This window comes from Numida meleagris, chromosome 7 (genome assembly GCF_002078875.1).
Source record: "Numida meleagris isolate 19003 breed g44 Domestic line chromosome 7, NumMel1.0, whole genome shotgun sequence".
NCBI lineage: Eukaryota > Metazoa > Chordata > Aves > Galliformes > Numididae > Numida > Numida meleagris.
This window is the reverse complement of record NC_034415.1, coordinates 16187622-16207916: the sequence shown is the minus strand read 5'-3', so window position 1 is coordinate 16207916 and position 20295 is coordinate 16187622. Positions and strand designations below refer to the sequence as shown.

Below are 20295 nucleotides of genomic sequence, written 5' to 3'. Positions count from 1 at the left end.
AGGAAAATCTGTGTGCACAGTGGGAAGCCAAAGGCTGATGTGTAACAAGGGCTTGATGAATGTCAAGAGAGCCAGCCTTGATCTTCAGGCCTAGAGCCACAGATGGAACTTTCTGTTTGGAGTAGACATGGCAGTCTGGTCTATAAGAGGAAGATTCAATCCATATACGATGATCATCAGAGAACAGCAACATTTATTCAGTGAATGCCACAACATCTTTATGTCTTTCAGCTAATCTCATTCAATCTGTGGTTCTGTTAGTGAAAGGGAAACTGCCTGGCCAGACAGTAAGCAGAGGTAGCAGTTTGCTTAATTCTCTTTATAATGAATAGCTGTAGTAACTTTATAGGAATTTTATTAACAAATAGAGTGGGATGCACTGGAAAAACAAAGGGAAGTTTTGAAAAAAAACAACTGCTAATGAGCTTGCATAAAACAGCCAACATTGCTTAAGGCTTACGCTTCTGAGTAGGAAATCAGGTTTGATATAAATGTATGTATCCAACATAGAAGACATTTGTGTATTCTACAGAAAGACCCCACATGATATTTGAAATTATTTAGAGCACCAGAGATGCACAGAGATGTGCGTGCACATGAATTCAGTCAAAAACTCACCCCATAACCTGGAATTCCTAACTCTCCTCGAGGTCCCATTTCTCCTGGACGTCCCTGATAAATGCAATAATCAGTGATAGAAAAATGAGCTTCCTTTTAAAATATTAGAGCAATGTAAACTTTATAAAGTCATCTTCAGATACTGATATTTGAGAACCACAGATTACATCCTTGCTACTTCCAACTTCTTTTGTTCATAACTAAGGTCAAAAGGATCTGAGGCTTTCAGAAGCGTGTAGGAATTTCATGTGTTCAAGAGACACAATGCTGCACCCCGTGGCCAGAGGACCGGACACTGGAGCTGCAATACAGGCACATACTGGATGCATTTGGTTTTGCATCTGCCATCACGCAATGTGAAGCATGCATGGAGAGTTTGTGATGAGTTCATAATGTTAGTGGAAATACACTTAAATCAGTTAACTACAGACGAGACAGCCATTCAGTAGGGCTACAGCAGTCTTCATCCAAAATGCTGTGTTTTGGCCATAACTAAGGCTTTATTTATGCAGTAGCAAAACCCATGATTTCTGTTCTTGGAGTCAGAAAGGTTTAAGAAACAGTAACATAAGTGAAGTTACATCTAGACTGTGAGGTATGTGTACTCCATGGCATGCCCTGCCATACTGCTCTCTGATTTGCCAGATCAAAAACATGATCAGAGCATGAGGTGACTTCCTGCTGGTCCATGAGCTTCTGTCTGGACAGGTGCATAGGTCTCATTCTAATACCGAAAGGCCAGGGCACACACTGGCAGTCAGGGGCTGGAAGGGACTTCTAGATAGCGCAAACACCCTCTGCATCTCCAGCTACAGCTGTGATTTGCCTCTGGTGGAGAGACAGGCCACTGCTAAACCACAAATTAATTATTTATACTCTTAAATAAGCATATTGTGTACAAACCAAGGGGCCTCGAGTTCCTCTTGCACCTTTGGGACCAATTTTTCCAGGTTGGCCAGAATCACCAGCAGGTCCAATTTCTCCAGGAGGTCCAAGCTGCCCTTTTTCCCCCTGTTGGTGTTATTTTATTAAAAATAATTAGAGATTGATACTACTTTTCAAATGCAGTTTATGCCTAATCAAAGTGTGTAACAGCCTTATTTAAAAGGTATATTACATTTACATGTTGTTCACTGTAGTTTTTAGAATGTCTGAATCCAGAACTCTGTAGCAAAAAAAAATTCTGCTAAAACCTTTTTTTTGTTTAGCCAAAGCTGAACATTTTTTGATAGCAGCAGAAGCTGTTCTGAGTTGCACATCCTGATTCAAATTTAAATTTCCTAAGGTCTCAAATGCTATCAACCACAAAATAATAATGATTATAATTGCTATGTCTAACAATAAAAAATATAGCTTGTGAAGTGAAAGAAAACAGGGATGGACTTAGTTTGAACTATTTTACCATTAGGCTGCAGTATGAAACTATAAACATGTAAAACATATAAAACATACTGATGTCTTTCAGGGTGCTAACTGGTATTCATCGGTGTCAAGGGATTGAATGGAATTATTCTGTAATGTAAATTCAAGTTTCAGACAAAAGGAAGGGAATTTTGGAAGATGAAAAGTAGTACCTTCTTTCCCAAACGGCCCCTCTGACCTGGGTTTCCTGGTGTTCCTTCAGGACCCTGTGCATTTATGAGGGAGGCAAAAATAAATGACTGAGAAAGGTCCTGGAAACATGTTTAAACTATGCTCCAAATTGGATAACTAAGCAACCTTCTGTTATAGAGAGAGGTGGGAGGAAAAATCTCATTAACTGTTGCTGAGGAAGTTAGTGGAGCTGTTTCAAGTTACAGCAGAAATAAATGGGCAAACATAAGGGATCACTTATCAAACTAGTGAAAATGAACTGGACATTAAAAAAACAAACACTAAAACACAACAAATCTTTCCCAGATAGAAATTATTACTTCAGGAATAAAGTTGCTTCTGAATTTAGAGAAATGCAATGCACAGTTACTACACTAAGAAAACCTTAGGATTGTCAAGCACCAAGAGAAGGGCCCTGACACAACTGCTGCAAAGGAGAGACCTAGTTCAGTGCGTGGTGGGGCCTTCCACTGCCAGCCCCATGGTGTGTAAGTGGTTGTGCTGTCTGTAGATGAGGGCTGCCATGGAGCTACAACCCCACTGCCCTCTGGGTCACTTCAAAAAATTACCCTCGCAAAGGGCTGCAAGTGCGTAGAGCTCATTGGTCTCAATTTACCCAATAGCTCTGTGAAGGCAAGAAGGTAATTTAGCTTTAGTTTTGAGTAAGGTGAGATACACCTACAATATTTTTAGAGATATTGTGGTGACGAGTCAGGATAAATAGAGTTCAAATAGAACAGTGAAGCTCATTTGTTGTTTCATAAGCTTCTGTTTAAGGAAAATGTAATGTTACTCTCACCCCCAATAAAACTCCCAAATATGAAATTGATTTCCTTGTTTAGACCATGATGTTGTGATCCGTCTACATCCCTAGAATGAGGTCAAGCCAAAACTGTAATATAAACACCCCAGATGCAGGGGAGGATGAGTGGGGAGGGAGGCAGCTCTGCAGCCACCTTTGGAATGCATGGAACAGAAACGTGAAAAATACGCTGCTAACCACATCCTCCCAAACTCTGAATCACCAGACTCGCCTGTCTCACTGAGGCACAGCAGTGCTGTTGATGTTGTTTACTCAATACAAGTGTACTATTACACACAATGCAGATATGCCAGAGCTGAGCTATTTTATGATAAATTTAATGTAGGAAACATTCTTGCTTCTCCAGAATTATCAATCCAAAAAAAGAAAAAAAAGTCAGAGTGATATTATTGTGTCAGAAACTACAATTTTTCTGTAGCACATCCTAAGCTGTGACAGTTGAAAAGTACATTTTCTTCCTCCACTAGGAGAGTTGTTTGCTGTGAAGAACCTAGGACTAAAGAAAGCAGACTGTAATACTGAGGCATAGAGGATAGAGAGGACAGTGCTCACAGTCGGTGACAGCTGGTCCTCTAAACTGATGTTTACTCAGACTCCACCGTCACATAAGAGCTATAGTGAAGACAGCCAGGGGATTGTGAATGAGAACACGACAATTTTTGGTGAGGGAATCTGATGTCTGACTTGAGGCTACATACTTGCTTTAGACGCTGTGTTCTGAAAGATTAGTTTACTTTAAGAAGTTGCATAAAACTTCAGCAAAATGAATTAGATGGATGGATTTTAGGAGCTAGGCATGATCCCAGAACAAACAGCAAACTGATCTAACAGTGTTAATTGTAGATCCCAAGGTTCATTTTCTATTTGACCTACGCATGCATGCTGCCATTTCTTTCCATCTGTCATCTCTAGCAATTGGTGATCCTATGATATGTGTATTTAATTCCTTTCACAGAAGCACCAAAATGCAGTTAGTTAACAAATAAATGTTTTTTAAGAACAAAAAGAATTTCATTATTCCATTCTTCCTCCTTGTTTTTCTTTTTTTTATTATTGTATATGCTTCATTACAGGCCCATTAGCAAGGTAAGAAGAGAATCCTCACCAAAGCACAGAAGCATCAGTTGAAGAAGGGCTGCCTGGCACAACAGTTAGTCCCTCTCTTCTGGAAGTCAGCTTCAGTACGAGTTGGACTCATTCACAGTAATGTCTTTACATCACCTTGACAGCAGTGTAGAAAGACCACTTCTATGAAAGGCAGGCCATCCTCCCATGGCAACCGATCACAAATCAGCAGTAAGTGTTGTCTGGACTATGTGATACTTATTTTAAGTAACTTTTGAACTGTTCTGTATATCTTAACAAAGAAGGCCCTACAATCCACACCAACACTTTAAGAAATCCTGTGCTGCTGATGTCTCTGCTGCAATAATTTTGTAAATAAGGACACCTCAGTGTTAAATATATCACTTCTTCTAGAAATGTTTTTAGTCACTGCTGTTGTTAAGGTGAATTAAGTTAAGCATGTATTTGGTGAGAATGTTAGCATGAATATTCAATCAGAGCCAACACCTGTGTGCTCTAAGTTCTAGAGCTTCGTTATTTACAAAGTGCTCAAAATGGCACTAATTGCCCTAAAGAACTTTAAACTAAAAACAAAATAGCCCTGGGTCAGTAAGCAAACCCATTAGTACGGAAAGATACAAAGCAAAGAAATATCTGACAGCACTATTTGTGATAGTATATGCATCCAGCCAGATTCTCTGGGCATTTTTTTAAATTTAGAGAATGATTTAATTCTGTGAAATTACCCAGTCTCCAAATTAAGGTGAGGATAGAGCCTAACAACAGAAGGTTGTCTGGAGAGACCTCAAGTGAGAAAATCCAGGCTGTGTGGTATATGTGTCTAGGTGACAAGTGTGAGGAATTAGTGCCTGCGGAAAAGTCTCAGATTTAAAATGGGGAAAACATTTGTCTCCCCAAAATCCCAAACCACTTAGAAAGGGTAGACAAGCTAGTTTGAAGATGGTAATCTCTCAATGCAAAGGAAAACCGAAAAAAAAAAAAGTAAGCAAAATTAAAAAAAAAAATTACTAAAAAGCAAATGAACAAAAAGCACACTTAATATTGAAAATACTTACAGGAACACCCATTATGCCAGGTTCACCAGGGGGTCCAGCAATTCCCAGTGTTCCTATCTCTCCTTTTTCACCAGCTTCTCCATGAAGACCCTGTTCTCCAGGCTCTCCCTAAAGCAACACAAAAAATCTTTGATCAAGTTACAGCTCCAAAACTTATTCTGGAGAAAAGAGATTTCTAAATCTTCAAGTTTGACCAAAGAAAACAGACAAAAATGAAAAAAAGAAAACCACCACGAAACAAAACAAAACAAAAAAAAACCAGCCACTAAAAAAACTACCATGCTAAAACTACTGGGAATCTTTCCAGTCAAGGCTCCAAGTTAAGGTAAAGCTCATTTGTACACTCATTCTATAGCCAGATTTTGCCTCATCCATCTCTAACTACTGTGAGGGTGTAACGTCTCCTGTCCTTGCACCTGCCACCATCCCTGGCATAGCGAAGCAGCCTTGGGCTTGCTCTGTCTGGCATCATGTTCACAAGGGAAATAAGCTGCACTGAGTTCATCACTTTGAATTTCTCTGCCAAGCCATTCAGTTTTGCAGAGCAGGTCTGTGCCATTTAGGCTTATAATATACAGGGCTTTCCATGGTAAAACTACGTGCACTCAACTGGGCTTTGTTGAGTTTGTGAAACAGAGAGTGGGGAAAAAAAAGGATATCTGGGCCTTTAAATTAATGACTGCTTTACATCTGCTAAAAAATGAACCTACCTTTGGGCCATCTTTTCCCTGAACACCATCTTCTCCTGGAGGTCCTGGTTCACCCTTACAAAAAGGAAGAGTTAAAAAGAAAGTTATTGCCACTGAATGAACTTCTCCAGACTTCTTTCTGCTTTCATTTTACAAACACTTATTATCATTTTGGACTTTGAGCTTTGAACAACTTTTATGTTGCTGTGATAGTTTATTTTGCCTTCATTTTTCACTTTTCTACTGTGACAGTAACAGCCCTGGGAACCTGGAGCACCAAAAACCATAAAAGACAATCAGCATTAGAAAAACGAGGCAAGGCTATGCTGGTATAACAACGAATATTTGGACAGTGGCACTGAGATTCCTCAGCTTTGGAGTACAGAACATGTAATTACACTAAGTTCAAAAATGCACCTATTCTGTCCTAAATTTCTATGCTTCTGTGGATAACTACTGTATTGGTATGTTCAGTGACCCAGTTTAGGGCCATGAAAACGCTCATTTATCACCAGTAACCACACCATGATATTTTAGAATGTTTGCCTTTCTCAGGGCCTGATCTTGAATGACAGTGGCACCTCTCAACTTTTGATGCAGATAGTAGAACAGCAAATGTGAGCTGTCCACTACTAATAACATGGTATTTCAGTCATAGAAGCATGTTAAGTATGGAACCTCCATTGTGGACTAGTATGAGGAATTAATTGCTCATCAACAACAACAGGTGTTAACTGTGGAATGCAACTTGCTGGAGATTTTGGGCAAGAGGAAAAGATGATAGCAAGGAGCTAATGGGACAGAGCAGCTCAACTGGAAGGTTTAAGTTTAAAGGGATACAATTTGTTCTCTTTCACAAGCGCCCTGGATAAAAATCTGTCTCTAGCACTTGAAAAGACTTTTCATCCTTCAAAGGTAGGCAACTATCTGGGTCACATGAAAGAGGTAAGAAAGACATACAGAAGGAATGAGCAGGTACACAAGTGCTTGGTGAAATCAAGCGCTGAATGAGCTCATTCAGCACAGCACCAGAAGCAAACCAGCAGCATGAGATGGTGGTACAGAGAGATACCTTGCTCTGTTGGGGCAATAAAGTTCCATTATTTTACCTAAACTCTACAGAGAATTACTTTGTGCTGTCATCTTAACAGCTGGGCTGGACACCTGTGGACTTAGTTTCCTGCTCAAACTAGTGATTTCTCAGTGGCATGAGACACCTAGAAATATTTCAACATTGTAATACTCCTCTTTTTAACTTGCCACAGCATTGCAAATGTTCTTTTAAAAGATATATGAAAGTAACTTATTAAATTATTTTCATAAATGAAGGTTTTCTGACACATTAGTAATGTATTTTCCTTTTTGGAGGAACATTCACACTTATAGCTCACCCTTAAGCCTTGGTCACCTGGTTCTCCACACTTCCCAGCAAGCCCAGTCTCTCCCTGAAATGTCACAAGAAAATTAAGTCAATGGATGGCAAGGGACAATATTTCTAACAATGACATGGTTTACAGATAATGCATTCATTATGACAGTACTTCTGAATGGCTCACATCCTGTATCACTCTCTGCTTGGCTAATGAGTCAGATTGCTTGGATTGGTTTTATGAAAACTGAAAAATTTAAGTAGTCCAAGAAAATAATTTCAACGTTTACCTTTGTGCCTGGTTCTCCCTGCAGGCCAGGTTCTCCTTCAGGGCCAGGAGGTCCCTGCATAGTACAAGAGCTACTGTTATACATGGTCATTGGTAATTTTGCAACTACCAAATAACACAGTCAAAATACAAGCACAAGTATGAAATGAGACACTTGGAAAGCAGCATATCTTAAAAATTAAAATAAGAAAACACAGTTGTTTGGTCTTCCTGGAGACTGACAGAAGGAAAGTATGCAGGAGTTTAGAACTGCACCATGGATGAGGAATACAGTGAAGACACAGCAGCACCACTAAGCTTGCATCTTTCATCATAAATTACTAGCAAGCTGAGTAATAATCTATCTTTTGCAAATCTTACTGACAACTCTGTCACTCTTTAGGCTTGGATCCAAGTAGATACAGTCTTTGGAAAACAAATATAGAGATTTTCATATTATTTTTTGTAGAATTTACATTTAAACCTTTTTTTTTTAAATTATTTTCAAGATACAGTCAGAAGGCTGGGTTCTGGGTGACTGGGAAAGTGCACTTCTCTGAATAAGCCAAATCCTTTTTGTTCTAAGTGAGCTCACCCTTCAGCTACTTTATTGCAAATGTAGCTAATATATTCTGTCATATTTCTTTCAAAGAGTTGTTAAAAACAAAGCAAAAAATAGAAGCAAAAATTAGCAAGAAGTCTGGCTGCAGCTGCTTTTCATCTACCATTTGCAAAGGCTTATGATTAATATTGTGCCAGTTGCAAACTCCCAGTGTTGGATAAGCTGTATAACTGCAAGGAGAATGTTTCTTGCTCCCCTCCAAAACTGATCGCTATAGATGTCGTGACTGCATGCCTGACAACAGCTCACAACAGAAAGAGGTACTTATTTTAGAAAGCCTATAAGTAACAGAGACTCTCAGTGGCCCATGGTATTTAAATCAGCTACAGGTAATACAATAATTCGTGAACAAGTTGTCCAGGAATATTCTGTTGATTGAGTGTTTCTAATTAGAATACAGACAATTAAAAACTCACCTCAAAACCCATATCCCCAATAGCGCCAGCATCCCCTGGTTGTCCTCTTGGACCCTGGCATTTAACAGAATTTTGGATGCATTATTCAATTAACATTAAATTATATTTTACAGCCTTGACTTTGTCCCTTCAAAACTCCACCAACTGGAGTAAAGAAATGCATTTCATTGTCTTTCCCCCGAATCCTCAGTGTATGCAAGTACTGTGATTGCATACAGTACTGAAGACCTTATTGCCAGTCTTGACACACTAGAATAACAGATTTCCAAGAATAGCACAGATGTCTCTTCTTATAGACCAAAAGTAAACTATTATCTAAACTAAGCTCTCCTCTTGATTAAATGAGACTTTGTTTAATTAAGGGTTGTTAGACTGTCTGGTTTGTTTTGTAAAAAGCCTGCAGTCTGGTACAGAATTAACTGGAAGCAACTACTGTAGATTTAGCAATGTTTAGACAGAACAATCACTGAGGTGTAATGGAGTAAAAGCTGGGGCCTTTTTGATCACATCAATAACTTATGCTACAAGCACTTTCTTACAGGGCACACTTACAAATAATAAACTGATTGCAATTACACACCTATGCATTGTTTCCTAAATCAAAATTCTCAATCTGTACACACCTAAGATTGTTCATCTCTGCTCACTGAATGGGATTTGTGTGCTTGGGGAGCAGAGCTTACCTGTAACAGCTTACTGCTGATTCCATAGCCGCTATGAATGTATGTCAAGACAAATCAACCACCTAGATGTATCCAGTCTGAACTCTGAGTGAGAAAGTTCATTTTCATTTACCCCTTTTGGACTCATTATTTTTATAAAGATACTACATTCAAAACATTTCCTTTCTTCATTATTTAATGAAAGGCAAAGATGCCACTACCCATATTGGTAGTAGAAGTCTTTTAAGCAAATATTTACTCTCTTTTCTTTCACTTCCTCCTTGGATTATGCATATGGTTTTGCTTCTCCTGATGACTTAGCAGTGATTAACACAAATCTGTTCTTGCCTTGTAGCACCAACGTAAACTACACATGAATAAGATGACTTTAGCAGATGCATATATTTAACCTTGTAGCTGCATTTAGGTGTGAAAAACAATGGAAACTGCAGTTAATTCCTGTTAAGAGTGCGTTTGGGCTACACTGAGTCCATTGGCTTTGGTTTACAACGACTCTATGGCACTCCATGATGCAAGTGTCCCAAAGCTCAAGTTTGACTCAGGAGTCAAGTAGTAATATCTCCATAGAGCAAAGCCTGCTGGATTGGTAGCACATCTTTCCCTTGAGCCTTTCAGGGAAATTCAGAAGCCAAACATAGAGCAAAATAGGGATTCATTTTAACCATTGACAGCAGATAGTTTGCAAACAAGAATTTTACTGAATTTTCTGAAAAGTAGGTAAAGCTGCTGTGTAATTTAGATCAAGCCTGCTACTAAAAATAGTTCTAACTACCTAAGTTTCTCTGCTCCTCCATTAATAATTTGCATTTTTTTCTGCTCAGTGACAGAGCAAGAGAAACTGAGTGAGCAACTAGCTCTTATGTAGTGACCAGCTGATGGCAAGATCAAGCTGCTTGCAAACACAGCTAAACAAAAGAGCCATGCATTTCATTTTGTAATGTCTTGTGCCATTTTCATAGCCTCTTCCTAGCTCCACAAACCATTTTCTAAAGACATTTTTCTTCTCTAGCACTTTAAATAAAAATGCCACTCACAAGATTAACTCTTTTTAGTTCTGACACTGCATGTATAGATTCTGCATTGATGAATGCTACAGAATCGCTCAAGAGTAGACCTCTTAGATTAAATAAGACTGACAGTCATTCTGTACATACAAAAAATTCAGGCTTGAAGGGAACAGCAGGAATTTTAGGTAGCAGCTTTACATTACAAGGTTCTCAGATATTACAACACTCCCACAATTTGGCAACTGAAGTAAGTTGGCAATTGTATTCAAAAGACAGTCTACTAAAATAAAACCTGTTGGCTGCTTTCTAGCACTCCCAGCCCTGCAAGCGCAATGGCTTTCCGCAAGCATCTGTCAGCTTATGGTTTAGTAGAAATAATAACGTTAGATATTACTAGAAATAATATGCTTTATATCAACAGTTCTCTTTCAAGATTTAAATTACCTGGATGTCATTTGCTGTACAAAACATTTCAGAAGCAACAAAACCACAGTTTTTGACATCTTTTGCATTTCAGCACTATAGAATGGTGGCCTTCTCCCAACTCACCCCTCTAAGAAAGCACACCCTCTTTCATTGTATTTATACAATCTGACTTAACCCCCAAGATGGTGATGCAATGGTATTCCTATCATGGCTACACATTTCAGTACTTTGTATACATTTGCTGCAGATCCTGCACAATCACCTGTTACAACATTATCCATGTAAAAGTGAGTGTGACTTCAAAATAATAATAATCAGAACAAGAATCCATTCAGCAGAAGAAAGTCTGAGGTTTATTAGAACAATCTCTGTTACTGAAACTTCAATCTACTGAATAGATGTCGTCCTTGAGTTCCTGAACAACAATCCTAAGATATCAAAAAAAAAAAAAAAATACCACTAATATCTGTATTGACATATACATTTACTAAATCTGTGATGTAGATGTCTACCCCAATGCAGAGCAGAGCCACCTGCATTGCAATCCAGATACTGTCCTGCTCTCCTACGTTGTGCATGCCTTACTTTGTGCTTCCAAGCATGATTAACAGGTCTCTTTATGTACAAGTTACACCAAGCAAGGGAGGCAGACTCTAGTCCTGTCATTACAGAACAATTACCCCACAACCCCTATCCATGCACTGTTGACAACACCAAATCTTGATAAAACAGAGCTTCAGTTGCTAGGGAATTCAGCACAATATGTGGAAAAAATTTTAAGCAGGCATAAGGATCAACTTACTGGCTCTCCCATTGGTCCTCTGTCTCCTGTGGTTCCAGGAGGCCCAGGCAAACCCTCAAAGATTAAAATAAAATGAAGGAAAATAAAAAAAAAATCAGCTGGAAACAGGTTGTTTTACATTCTATGAAAAACCACTTCCCTCTCTCATTTCTGCTCACTCAATAACTTGCTCAGAAATACTTAAGAAATACACGCAGCCGTATTTTCTGGATGATACACTTCATCACATAGAATGGCCTGGGTTGAAAAGGACCTCAAAGATCATTGAATTTCAACCCCCCTGCTGAGTGCAGGGTCACGTCCAGCCTGGCTTTGAATGCCTCCAGGGATGGGGCATCCACAACCTCCTTGGGCAACCTGTTCCAGTGTGTCACCATGCTCTGAGTGAAAAACTTCCTCCTAATTTCTAACCTAAATCTCCCCTGTCTCAGTTTAAAACCATTCCCCCTTGTCATCACTAGATGAGGAAGCCCCAAACAAATCTCTCTGCAGTTTCTTATACATAGGGGTGGATTTTGGCAGACCCACCATTTACCAGACCTGCACTGTTCTCTTTAGCCTCAGGTGCTGCTTGTGTGTGCAAGCTAGGCCTACCTACAATGTTATGAGTGTCCTGTCCTACAAATGGTATTTGAGTTGATCAGTAAGGTTCACACCCCACCTTCCTTTCCATTTAACCTGGTTCATAGCATATGTCTCACATCCCCTTCTAGAAACTTCATCTGTAGGAGTACTACCGCAATATCTTGTACTTTGCAACAAACATACTAATTCTCATCATTTCAACCTAATGAAATTTTGCTCCATTCTTCACTCCATTCTGTGAATATATATATTTACATATATGCATATACAAGTCCCAGTGAAGGAAGAGAAAAAGAAAACCCATTGTCAAAGGTGAGAGGCAACAGGCTCACAAATCTGATCAGAAGAGGCAAGAGAAGTGCAGTGGCAAACAGCATTCTGAGTCTCAGCTTCAGGCCAGAATCATTACCATTACTGCTTTGCTTCTGTTTTTTGGCTTCCTTCCTTCTTGAATGTCCCCTACCATTTGGATTAATCGATAACCTTCTTTGTAAAAGACAGAATACCTTAGGTTTCCATTGAAAAAAAGCTCTAGAAGAGGAATTTTCTCCTACAGAAGTGGTATACCTCTTATACATTTTTCTACATTTATCTCAACGTTGATAGTACCCATCTAGTTTAAAATCTGTCAAGTAATTTTCTATGTCACAGTGACTTCCTCTCTTAAAACTACAATAAAATTACTAGCAAAGCAACTTCTAGCCCCCCCACGCTACATACATCTGCTGTTCTGCTGCAGTTTGCGATCATACTATACTCTGTGACCGTCATCTGTGAAAGCATTGGTCTAGTAGCACACTGCCATGTCCACATGTACTCTCACTTCTGCCTCCAATTCTTTGTACAAAAAATGCAAACTCTTATGTTAGTTTTCAAGCTGCTCTAAAATTTAAAAAAAAAAGTGTGAAATATAAAAAAGTATGATATTTCATGTTTTGGAAGAAGTACTAGAGCATTTAATACTCACAAGTGCTCCTTGATCTCCTCTTTGACCTGGATTTCCAGCTTTACCCTGACCAAAGAGAGATTTTGAAAGATGTTGGCCTCCAATAATTTTAAGTACAGGTCAGAAACTGGTAGTAAATGCATTAAGGCTTAATACAAAGACTGGCTCCAATACTTACAATGAGCCCAGGAGTGCCTTTCTTCCCTGGATCTCCTCTTTCTCCCTGATAAATAACAACATGTGAGTTCTACGGGCATTTGCAACTTAAGCTGCATACCGGTGATACAAGTTTAAATGCTGGGTAAGTGCAGAAATTACAGATTCAGGCTTAGATGGGCTTTTACTACAGTTAGGGAATACCTGGAGAAAGCAGAAGTTTGCAAGTCTTCTCCTGGACTAAATGGAAATTTATTACAGCTTCCAACATGCCGGCTCTCTGAGGACGGCATGGTGCTGGGAGTATTGCCTGTCACAGTCTATCCACGTTTTGTACAATGCTGAGCAACAAAAGCACTCACCTTAATGCCTTGTGTACCCGGCTCTCCAAGAGGACCATCTTGACCTCTAGGCCCCTGAATATTGAACAAGTGATTAGGAACATTATTTTGGTTATCAATATATGCAACAGAAGCTTTAGGAGAGGGAAACACATTTTGTTGGCATGTACACCAGAAATTCACAGGATGAAAAGCAACTTTCCTTTCACGTTAAGTGTGAAATGAAGCTTCAAAGAATAAAATTAGTTTCTGGCTTGCTGTAATATAAATTTTAGAATAAAGATATATATATATATATATTTAAATATGTAAACAAGATGTTTAGGGGCTCTGTTGGACCCAGCTTGCAGGCAGATATTTTCTGCTCCGCTATTTTCATCCACTTTGTATGCACGCAAGACATATTTAGAAGTACTTAAATGAACACTGGTTATATAGGGCACCTGTTTGTGAACTTAAGTTGTGCATACAAAAAAACCAGCTCGCATATAAGACTTTAAACCAGGCAGATAAGGTTCTCCCATTAGTAAACCAGCTTGAGGCAAGATTAAAACTGATTTATAATCTTGCATACTGAACTGCTGTATTATAGAACTAAATTATCTACTTTAAATTGACATTTTACAACCAATACGTGAACAATGATAGCCTATTATGTTATGCTACAGTATTTCAATAGAGTAAATATTTATTGCTGAAATGGTCAGACACAATTATTTAAGATTAGCAATCTTAATCCATTAGTTTAGAAGCAAACAAAAAATCCTTAAAATAGGTAATGAGCAAAATAGAAATGAGCAGTTTATTCATGCTGACTTAGGAGGGTATTGCCAGAGTTCTAAACCCTCTTTGGGTACAGAAACAAAGTCAAAACCAGTTAAATACAATCTAAAACCAATGATTGCTTTAAAGCAAGAGCTAGATGAAGATAAGACAACAGAGCTGGGTTCTTTACAACAGTATGCAGTGGGAGGATGAGATGACAGCTTTTCTGGTGGCTTCCTGGCTGTGCTGTGCTGCTATCAAGCAGGGGGAACAAGCACATTGCTACATTGATGAAAATTGATGAAAATAAATGCATTTTCAGAATGCATTTCTGAGTTATAGGGAACCTCACTTCTTGGGTATGTTTTTTAGTGCAGGGCATTCAACCACATCTGATTACAGAGAGTTGCAAAGTGTTCTAGTAAGTAATAAGATGAGGATGCAAAAAGACTTTGTTGGAAGCACATCTGATTTTATTCACTTTCTTCTAAAAAAATGTTTGTGACATCCATGCCCTATCAAGCTTTTTGAGACAAAACATAATAAAATTCTGTTCTGCTAGCTTGGCTATATTGATGCACATCAAAGCCCCTGTCAGAACAGATAAGCAGCCACCCACTCCTCTCTAGAGCTACAGTAAAACAAAAGGCTGATGGGTACCTCAGAAACAACACAGATTCAGGTTATGTTAGGCTTTGCTCTTGAAATGGAAATGTCTCAGGAAAAGGCCTTTCCTGTGAGCTGACACATAATTACATCCTCTGGCCAAGCCAAAACTATCCCACAAGAAGCTTATCCATCAGCATTTCAGAACTGCAGCTTCTGGCCAGCATGAGCAGTGCACAGGAGCCGCAGGGCAAGGAAAGGGAACAGGCAGGGAGTTGTTAGAATCCTTTTGATACCTCAGTAGGTTTGGAAACAGCTTTTGTGAGGCAATCCTTGTGCTTTCCTGACTGCCTTTCTTGCTTTGGTCAACTAATGACTGAGTATTTACAGGCATTTTTTTTAAGCCAAAGGAGAAAAAAGAAGCCACAAAACACAACACTCCTGGTCTCTGTAAGGCTCTTGCTGAGTGCAGTCCCAATCCAAAGACAACTGAAGTCTGTGGAAATCCTGGTGACTTCAGTGCATGCAGAGATCAAAACCAAAAGACTCACAGCGCTTTCAAGGGTGATGGAGGCCTTGATGAGAAAAACAGGACTGCACCTCAAGTTTGGATTATGTAACTGTGTGACTATTGGATTATTGTATAGCATAATCTAAAGAAAGCTAAACATCTTGATCAAATTAATGTCAAGTTACTGCTCTGCAGTTTTTCTGTACTAGATGTCTGAAATGCACACAAAATGGGTTGTAATGAAAACTTAAGGAGGACTAAGCTGGTTTAGAGTCCTGTGATCTGATTCTGCTGTTGGGTGAAATTTCTCAGTGGAAGGGGAAGGGAAGGTTGGAAACCCTGAGATGAAGTGAGGATGGATCAATGAGATGGGGGGCACAGGGAGATAGAAGCTCAAAGGAGAGCAAAGGAATATCCTAGGGAACATGTGGAGGGGGGGGATTCAGAGTACCAAGGAGAGCAACTGCAGAAAAGTTTTATTATTTCCCAGACTTCTTAGATACATGACCTGTTATTTGCCTTTCTGCATTCTCCACAGTGCTCATAAGGGAATAGAAGCTCAAAATGAAATATTCGAGGAGAAAAATGGACATTTTAATTGTATGCATTTGAGTAATAAAGAATTTTCATTCTAGATTTTATCTTCCATCATTGATAATATTAACAGATCAATTTTTTTAAACACTCGTGACTGCCTTTTAATCATAACGGGGGTCACAACCCATAATTTAGGAAATGGCCCTGTGAGGAAACTGCACAGGACTGTCAGTTTGTAACTATGTGCATAATGCACCAAAATTTTCCTGCTAGTCACATAGATACTGCCACATCGACAGTCCATTCATTAGGAAGACTAATCACTAATAATCACTAACAATCAAGGGAAAAGGCCTATCATTCAAAACACCAACCTTTCACTAAATAATTTTGAACTGAAAACAAGTTAACAGAAACCAACACAATGCTCAGCTCTTGGCTCAGGACTTTTCCTGCCCTTAGCTGGCCACAGAGCAGAGTGTAGGAATCCAAGGAAAAGGTGATTGAAGGTTCTAACAAAAAAACACCATAACATTCCCATAAATAGTACACTGTGACTCATTATCGGCACAGATTAGTTGGATCTGTATCTTTTCCTACTGTAACTTGTACAGAATGAGAGAGACCTCATATGCCTGCTGCTATTTAATTTAGGTTGCAGCTGAGCTGAGGAGTAAGTCTGCCAAACGATTGCTACTACCTTTTTTCTTTGGCATGGGTCCAGCTTTCATACTAAAATGGAACATACTGCATTGAAAACTTAAAAGATAATAAATAAAGCAAGAAAAAGTTCATCTAAGAAGGCAAGAAGAACCAACCAACCCTTTTTGTTTTCCTCATTCTGTGTTGTAGATACAAGAGTGAAAATAACACTATAAGTACGCTATGCAGCTACTTCTCTCAATGAGCAGAATTCCAGGAAAATAAGAGGATAAAAATAACTGCTTTTAAGCTTTAAAATACTAAGCATTAGCCTGAAGAATACTAACAGCTCAGAATCTTAGCAGGTATTAAGAACTTTGCTTTGGTCTCACTCGTGAAGTCAATCTAATGATACAGGAACTCTTTCTCTCAAATTAAAGGCAACAGTTGAGTTCACTGGAGATTATGGTACAGACAAAAAGCAGCGTCCGTCTCTGACAATCTAATTTTCTTTTCCATACATTAACACATAAGAACAAAAAACTTGGCAGCCATAGTGCCGCTGCTACAGTATTATTACCAGCATGTCCTTCAAGACTACTCTTCCTTCTGGCCATGAGAGAGATTCCTTCTCCTCGACACAGCTATTTCCACTCTCCAGAGTACCATTCTGACACTAACGTATCTACCAAGTGGTGTTCTCCTTTTGTGCTTTCAAAAGATCAAATGGTGTATAAGAAAAAGAAAAGTGAGTCACAAAAGGACCCAACTCTCTACATGATTTTCAAGTCTTGAGCATGAGCTGAGAAAGCTCTGTGCTCAGTGGCATATCCCCCCAAACCCCTCAATGTGCTCCACAGGCTCTCAGACAGCCTCCCTTCAGCTTGTCAGAACTCCCCAGTGTACTGGAGACTGAGCAGCTGGATGCTCTCAGGCAAAAGTATTCTGCTGGGAAACTTTGGATGTGAACCAGTTGCTGAAAGATACATAATTTATTGGATGAAGGAATTCTACTCTGTGACAGTGCAGAAGTAGAGGGTCAGTGCTCCCAAGGGTTTCTGCAGATTCCAGCTGTGAAGATGGGACAATTTCTTGTTTCAGTACACAATAAAAGGAAATTTCCATATGTTTCTATTTAACTTCTGTATGTGACTGTGGTGTGCATTTTTTCCAAGGCCTGCCACACAGAGCTTTGGCTTCTTACACTTGTCGTTCTGAATCCAGTGATGACAAATCCCAGATTTCAGGGGCCTCCAGATATTTTCCTTATGCGTTTTGGGTTTGATATTTTGATCTTGAGAATAGAAAATACTCTCAACAGCATCAGTGGGAGTTTGTTCACAGAGTCTAAAGACTTGGGTCTGCTCCAAGACACTTTTCCATGAAGCATTCCTAGTCACGTTGGATGTAGGCAAAGGCACAAACCACAGCTCTGAACCAGGACTTCCACAGAAGTTGGGATGTTTGGGATTTATTTTGAGTGATCTTTAATTATAAGCAATGTACTCCATGATGTGCTGCCAAAATCATAAAGAGACACCCTCAAAAATTCCTGTCTCAGTTGGCAAAAGATGTGTCATTCCTTAAATAAAATATCTCCTACCTTCATAACAGAATCTAAATTAAATCTGCTGCCGGGAAGGAGGAGAGCCTGGAGGACTCACATTCAAGCAGCAGCTTGGTTCCAATCCCAGCTCTGGTGATGCTGGCAGATGGACTATCAAGAGGGAAGGATCAGAAGGGGAGTTCCAAGGGGAATGCTGTGTCCACCGGAATTAAAACATACTACCTGAAAGCAGTTCAGTCCTAGTTTCAGAGTCTAATTACTTTGCAGCTGGCCTTTGAACTCACTGTATCCCATAGGTGACCAGCTGAACAAACTCCAGGCAACATATATGGCCCAAAGAACTTTTCCTTTTTAGATGAAGCTTAAACATCAGCACTGTACAGTGAAAACTAGGTTTGCACATACATACTCCTCTGCATGTCACTGGTTGCAAGTACCAATTCAGCACGCACTTCACTTTGAGACATGCTCCCACTGAAATCACAGAGAGGTAAGTGCACCCATCTGGTTCACTGAATCAGACTGAAAGTGGTGCCAAGCTCCTGCTTATTTTCAGTCTCACAATTGCTTTGCATTTCTGTTTTGATATACATTTTCAAATCTGTCTGTGAAGTAAATGGGTTATTCATCCTACTTCCCATCTATGCTATAGCAGAGAACCTCACTCCTGTCAGAAGTCTACCTTAGTCACCAACACAGGCTACTGGGAGCCCCTAGGGCCTCTCTCTACCAAACCTATTTGTAAAAACACCTTCTGAACACTTCAGGAGCTATTTCTCTGCAAGCCAATGGCTGGGGTTGGACTCTGCTGCTTACATCACTTCTGGTAATCTGTGGGGCTCCATAATTCTGAAAGGCAGGGTGGGTTCTCAGCCTGTGCAGTTCATTAAGGTTTGTCTTTGAATTTTGTCAGATATGTTGTTGCATAAACAAATACCTGCATTCTGGCAAACTAGCCTCAATTAACTCTCTTTCTCGGCACCAACTTGTGTGACACTTGCTTCCTCTATCTCACAGGTCACATGCTCATTTTCTGAACTTAATTTGCTTTTTCTGCAGGTAAAATTATCAAACTAATACATTCTCTCCAGACTTTGCTACTTCCTCTCTCAGAGCCATTGAGGATTTTTATTTCACTTTCAAATATATAAATGATGTATTGATAAAGAAAATTGTTCCTAAAACACCAAAATAGACCAGTGGTGGTCATAAATGTAACACTTTCATATTTGTCGATAGAAGATAAGGCCAGTGGTCATTTTGGCTCTAGTCCTGCTCTCAACTAAAATCAAAAGCAAATTCCCATTTAACTGAAATGTGAGGAGAAATGAAGATCGCTGTTGTTTCCTACAGAGAAATACAACTATCATCTGTCTGATTTCATTACAAGTGGTTGGAGTTCAGAGGAAGCAACTGTACATGGGTTCCACATCAAATTCATACTGGCAACGCTCTAATCTCTGCTGTAAGTATCATGAGAAAGCAGAATTACTTACCCTCCTGCCCTTAGGCCCCTGTGGTCCTGGCGGACCCCTTGTCCCAGAAGGTCCCTACATGTCAAATAAACTAATTATTGTCTTCTACAGACAGATTTATAGAAATTACAAGCTTCATACACAATGATTAACAACCAATGCAACCACAACAAATTAGTAACTTCTAGTCATGATTCAAATTAAATTAATTGTTAGTATAATTCATCTAGTAATATCTGAATAGTAGTCTTTACGTAACCTTATTCTGAATAAGAAAGCACGATGTGACTGTTGAATTCATTACTTCTGTCCAATGTTTGAAAATTCCTCAAGGGATACTCTTAATTCAGAAACATTATGTTAAAGCCTGTGTTCTGCTGACTCACAGTGAAATTATAACAGTTATATACATCATACCATAAAATCATTTTTTAAATTAATAATGAAACTAATCATATAATAACATAGGTGAATTATATTAAGAATCAATGAATAAAATTGTTGTGCAGTAATAAACAATCCTTAAAAAGCTCTATGTCCCTACTTGTCTCAACTAAGTAATTTTTAAATGGATGAGTAAATGATATAATTACTTTTCCTGTCTCTCATGGATTATCCTGGTACAGAGCAGGTGAACACTGTGTCTGACTTGGCAAATTTTCACGACAGTTTTACAGACGGCAGTACCAGTTAGAAAACATTTGTAA

At 39.1% G+C, this 20295-nt stretch overlaps 1 protein-coding gene across 5 annotated transcripts in view; it reads right to left on the bottom strand.

Moving 5' to 3' along the window:
• COL24A1 (collagen type XXIV alpha 1 chain) overlaps positions 1 to 20295 on the bottom strand; it is a 122066-nt gene that overhangs the window by 28947 nt on the left and 72824 nt on the right. For all 5 annotated transcript variants that reach the window (XM_021405130.1, XM_021405132.1, XM_021405131.1 and 2 more), the window contains exons 28-40: positions 19610 to 19663; positions 13507 to 13560; positions 13167 to 13211; positions 13010 to 13054; positions 11458 to 11511; positions 8540 to 8593; positions 7524 to 7577; positions 7256 to 7309; positions 5886 to 5939; positions 5176 to 5283; positions 2193 to 2246; positions 1522 to 1629; positions 619 to 672 (exon numbers count right to left, since the gene is read on the bottom strand). In XM_021405130.1, the coding sequence (XP_021260805.1) occupies positions 619 to 672; positions 1522 to 1629; positions 2193 to 2246; positions 5176 to 5283; positions 5886 to 5939; positions 7256 to 7309; positions 7524 to 7577; positions 8540 to 8593; positions 11458 to 11511; positions 13010 to 13054; positions 13167 to 13211; positions 13507 to 13560; positions 19610 to 19663 (792 nt within the window). The remainder of the gene's footprint in view (positions 1 to 618; positions 673 to 1521; positions 1630 to 2192; positions 2247 to 5175; positions 5284 to 5885; positions 5940 to 7255; positions 7310 to 7523; positions 7578 to 8539; positions 8594 to 11457; positions 11512 to 13009; positions 13055 to 13166; positions 13212 to 13506; positions 13561 to 19609; positions 19664 to 20295) is intronic.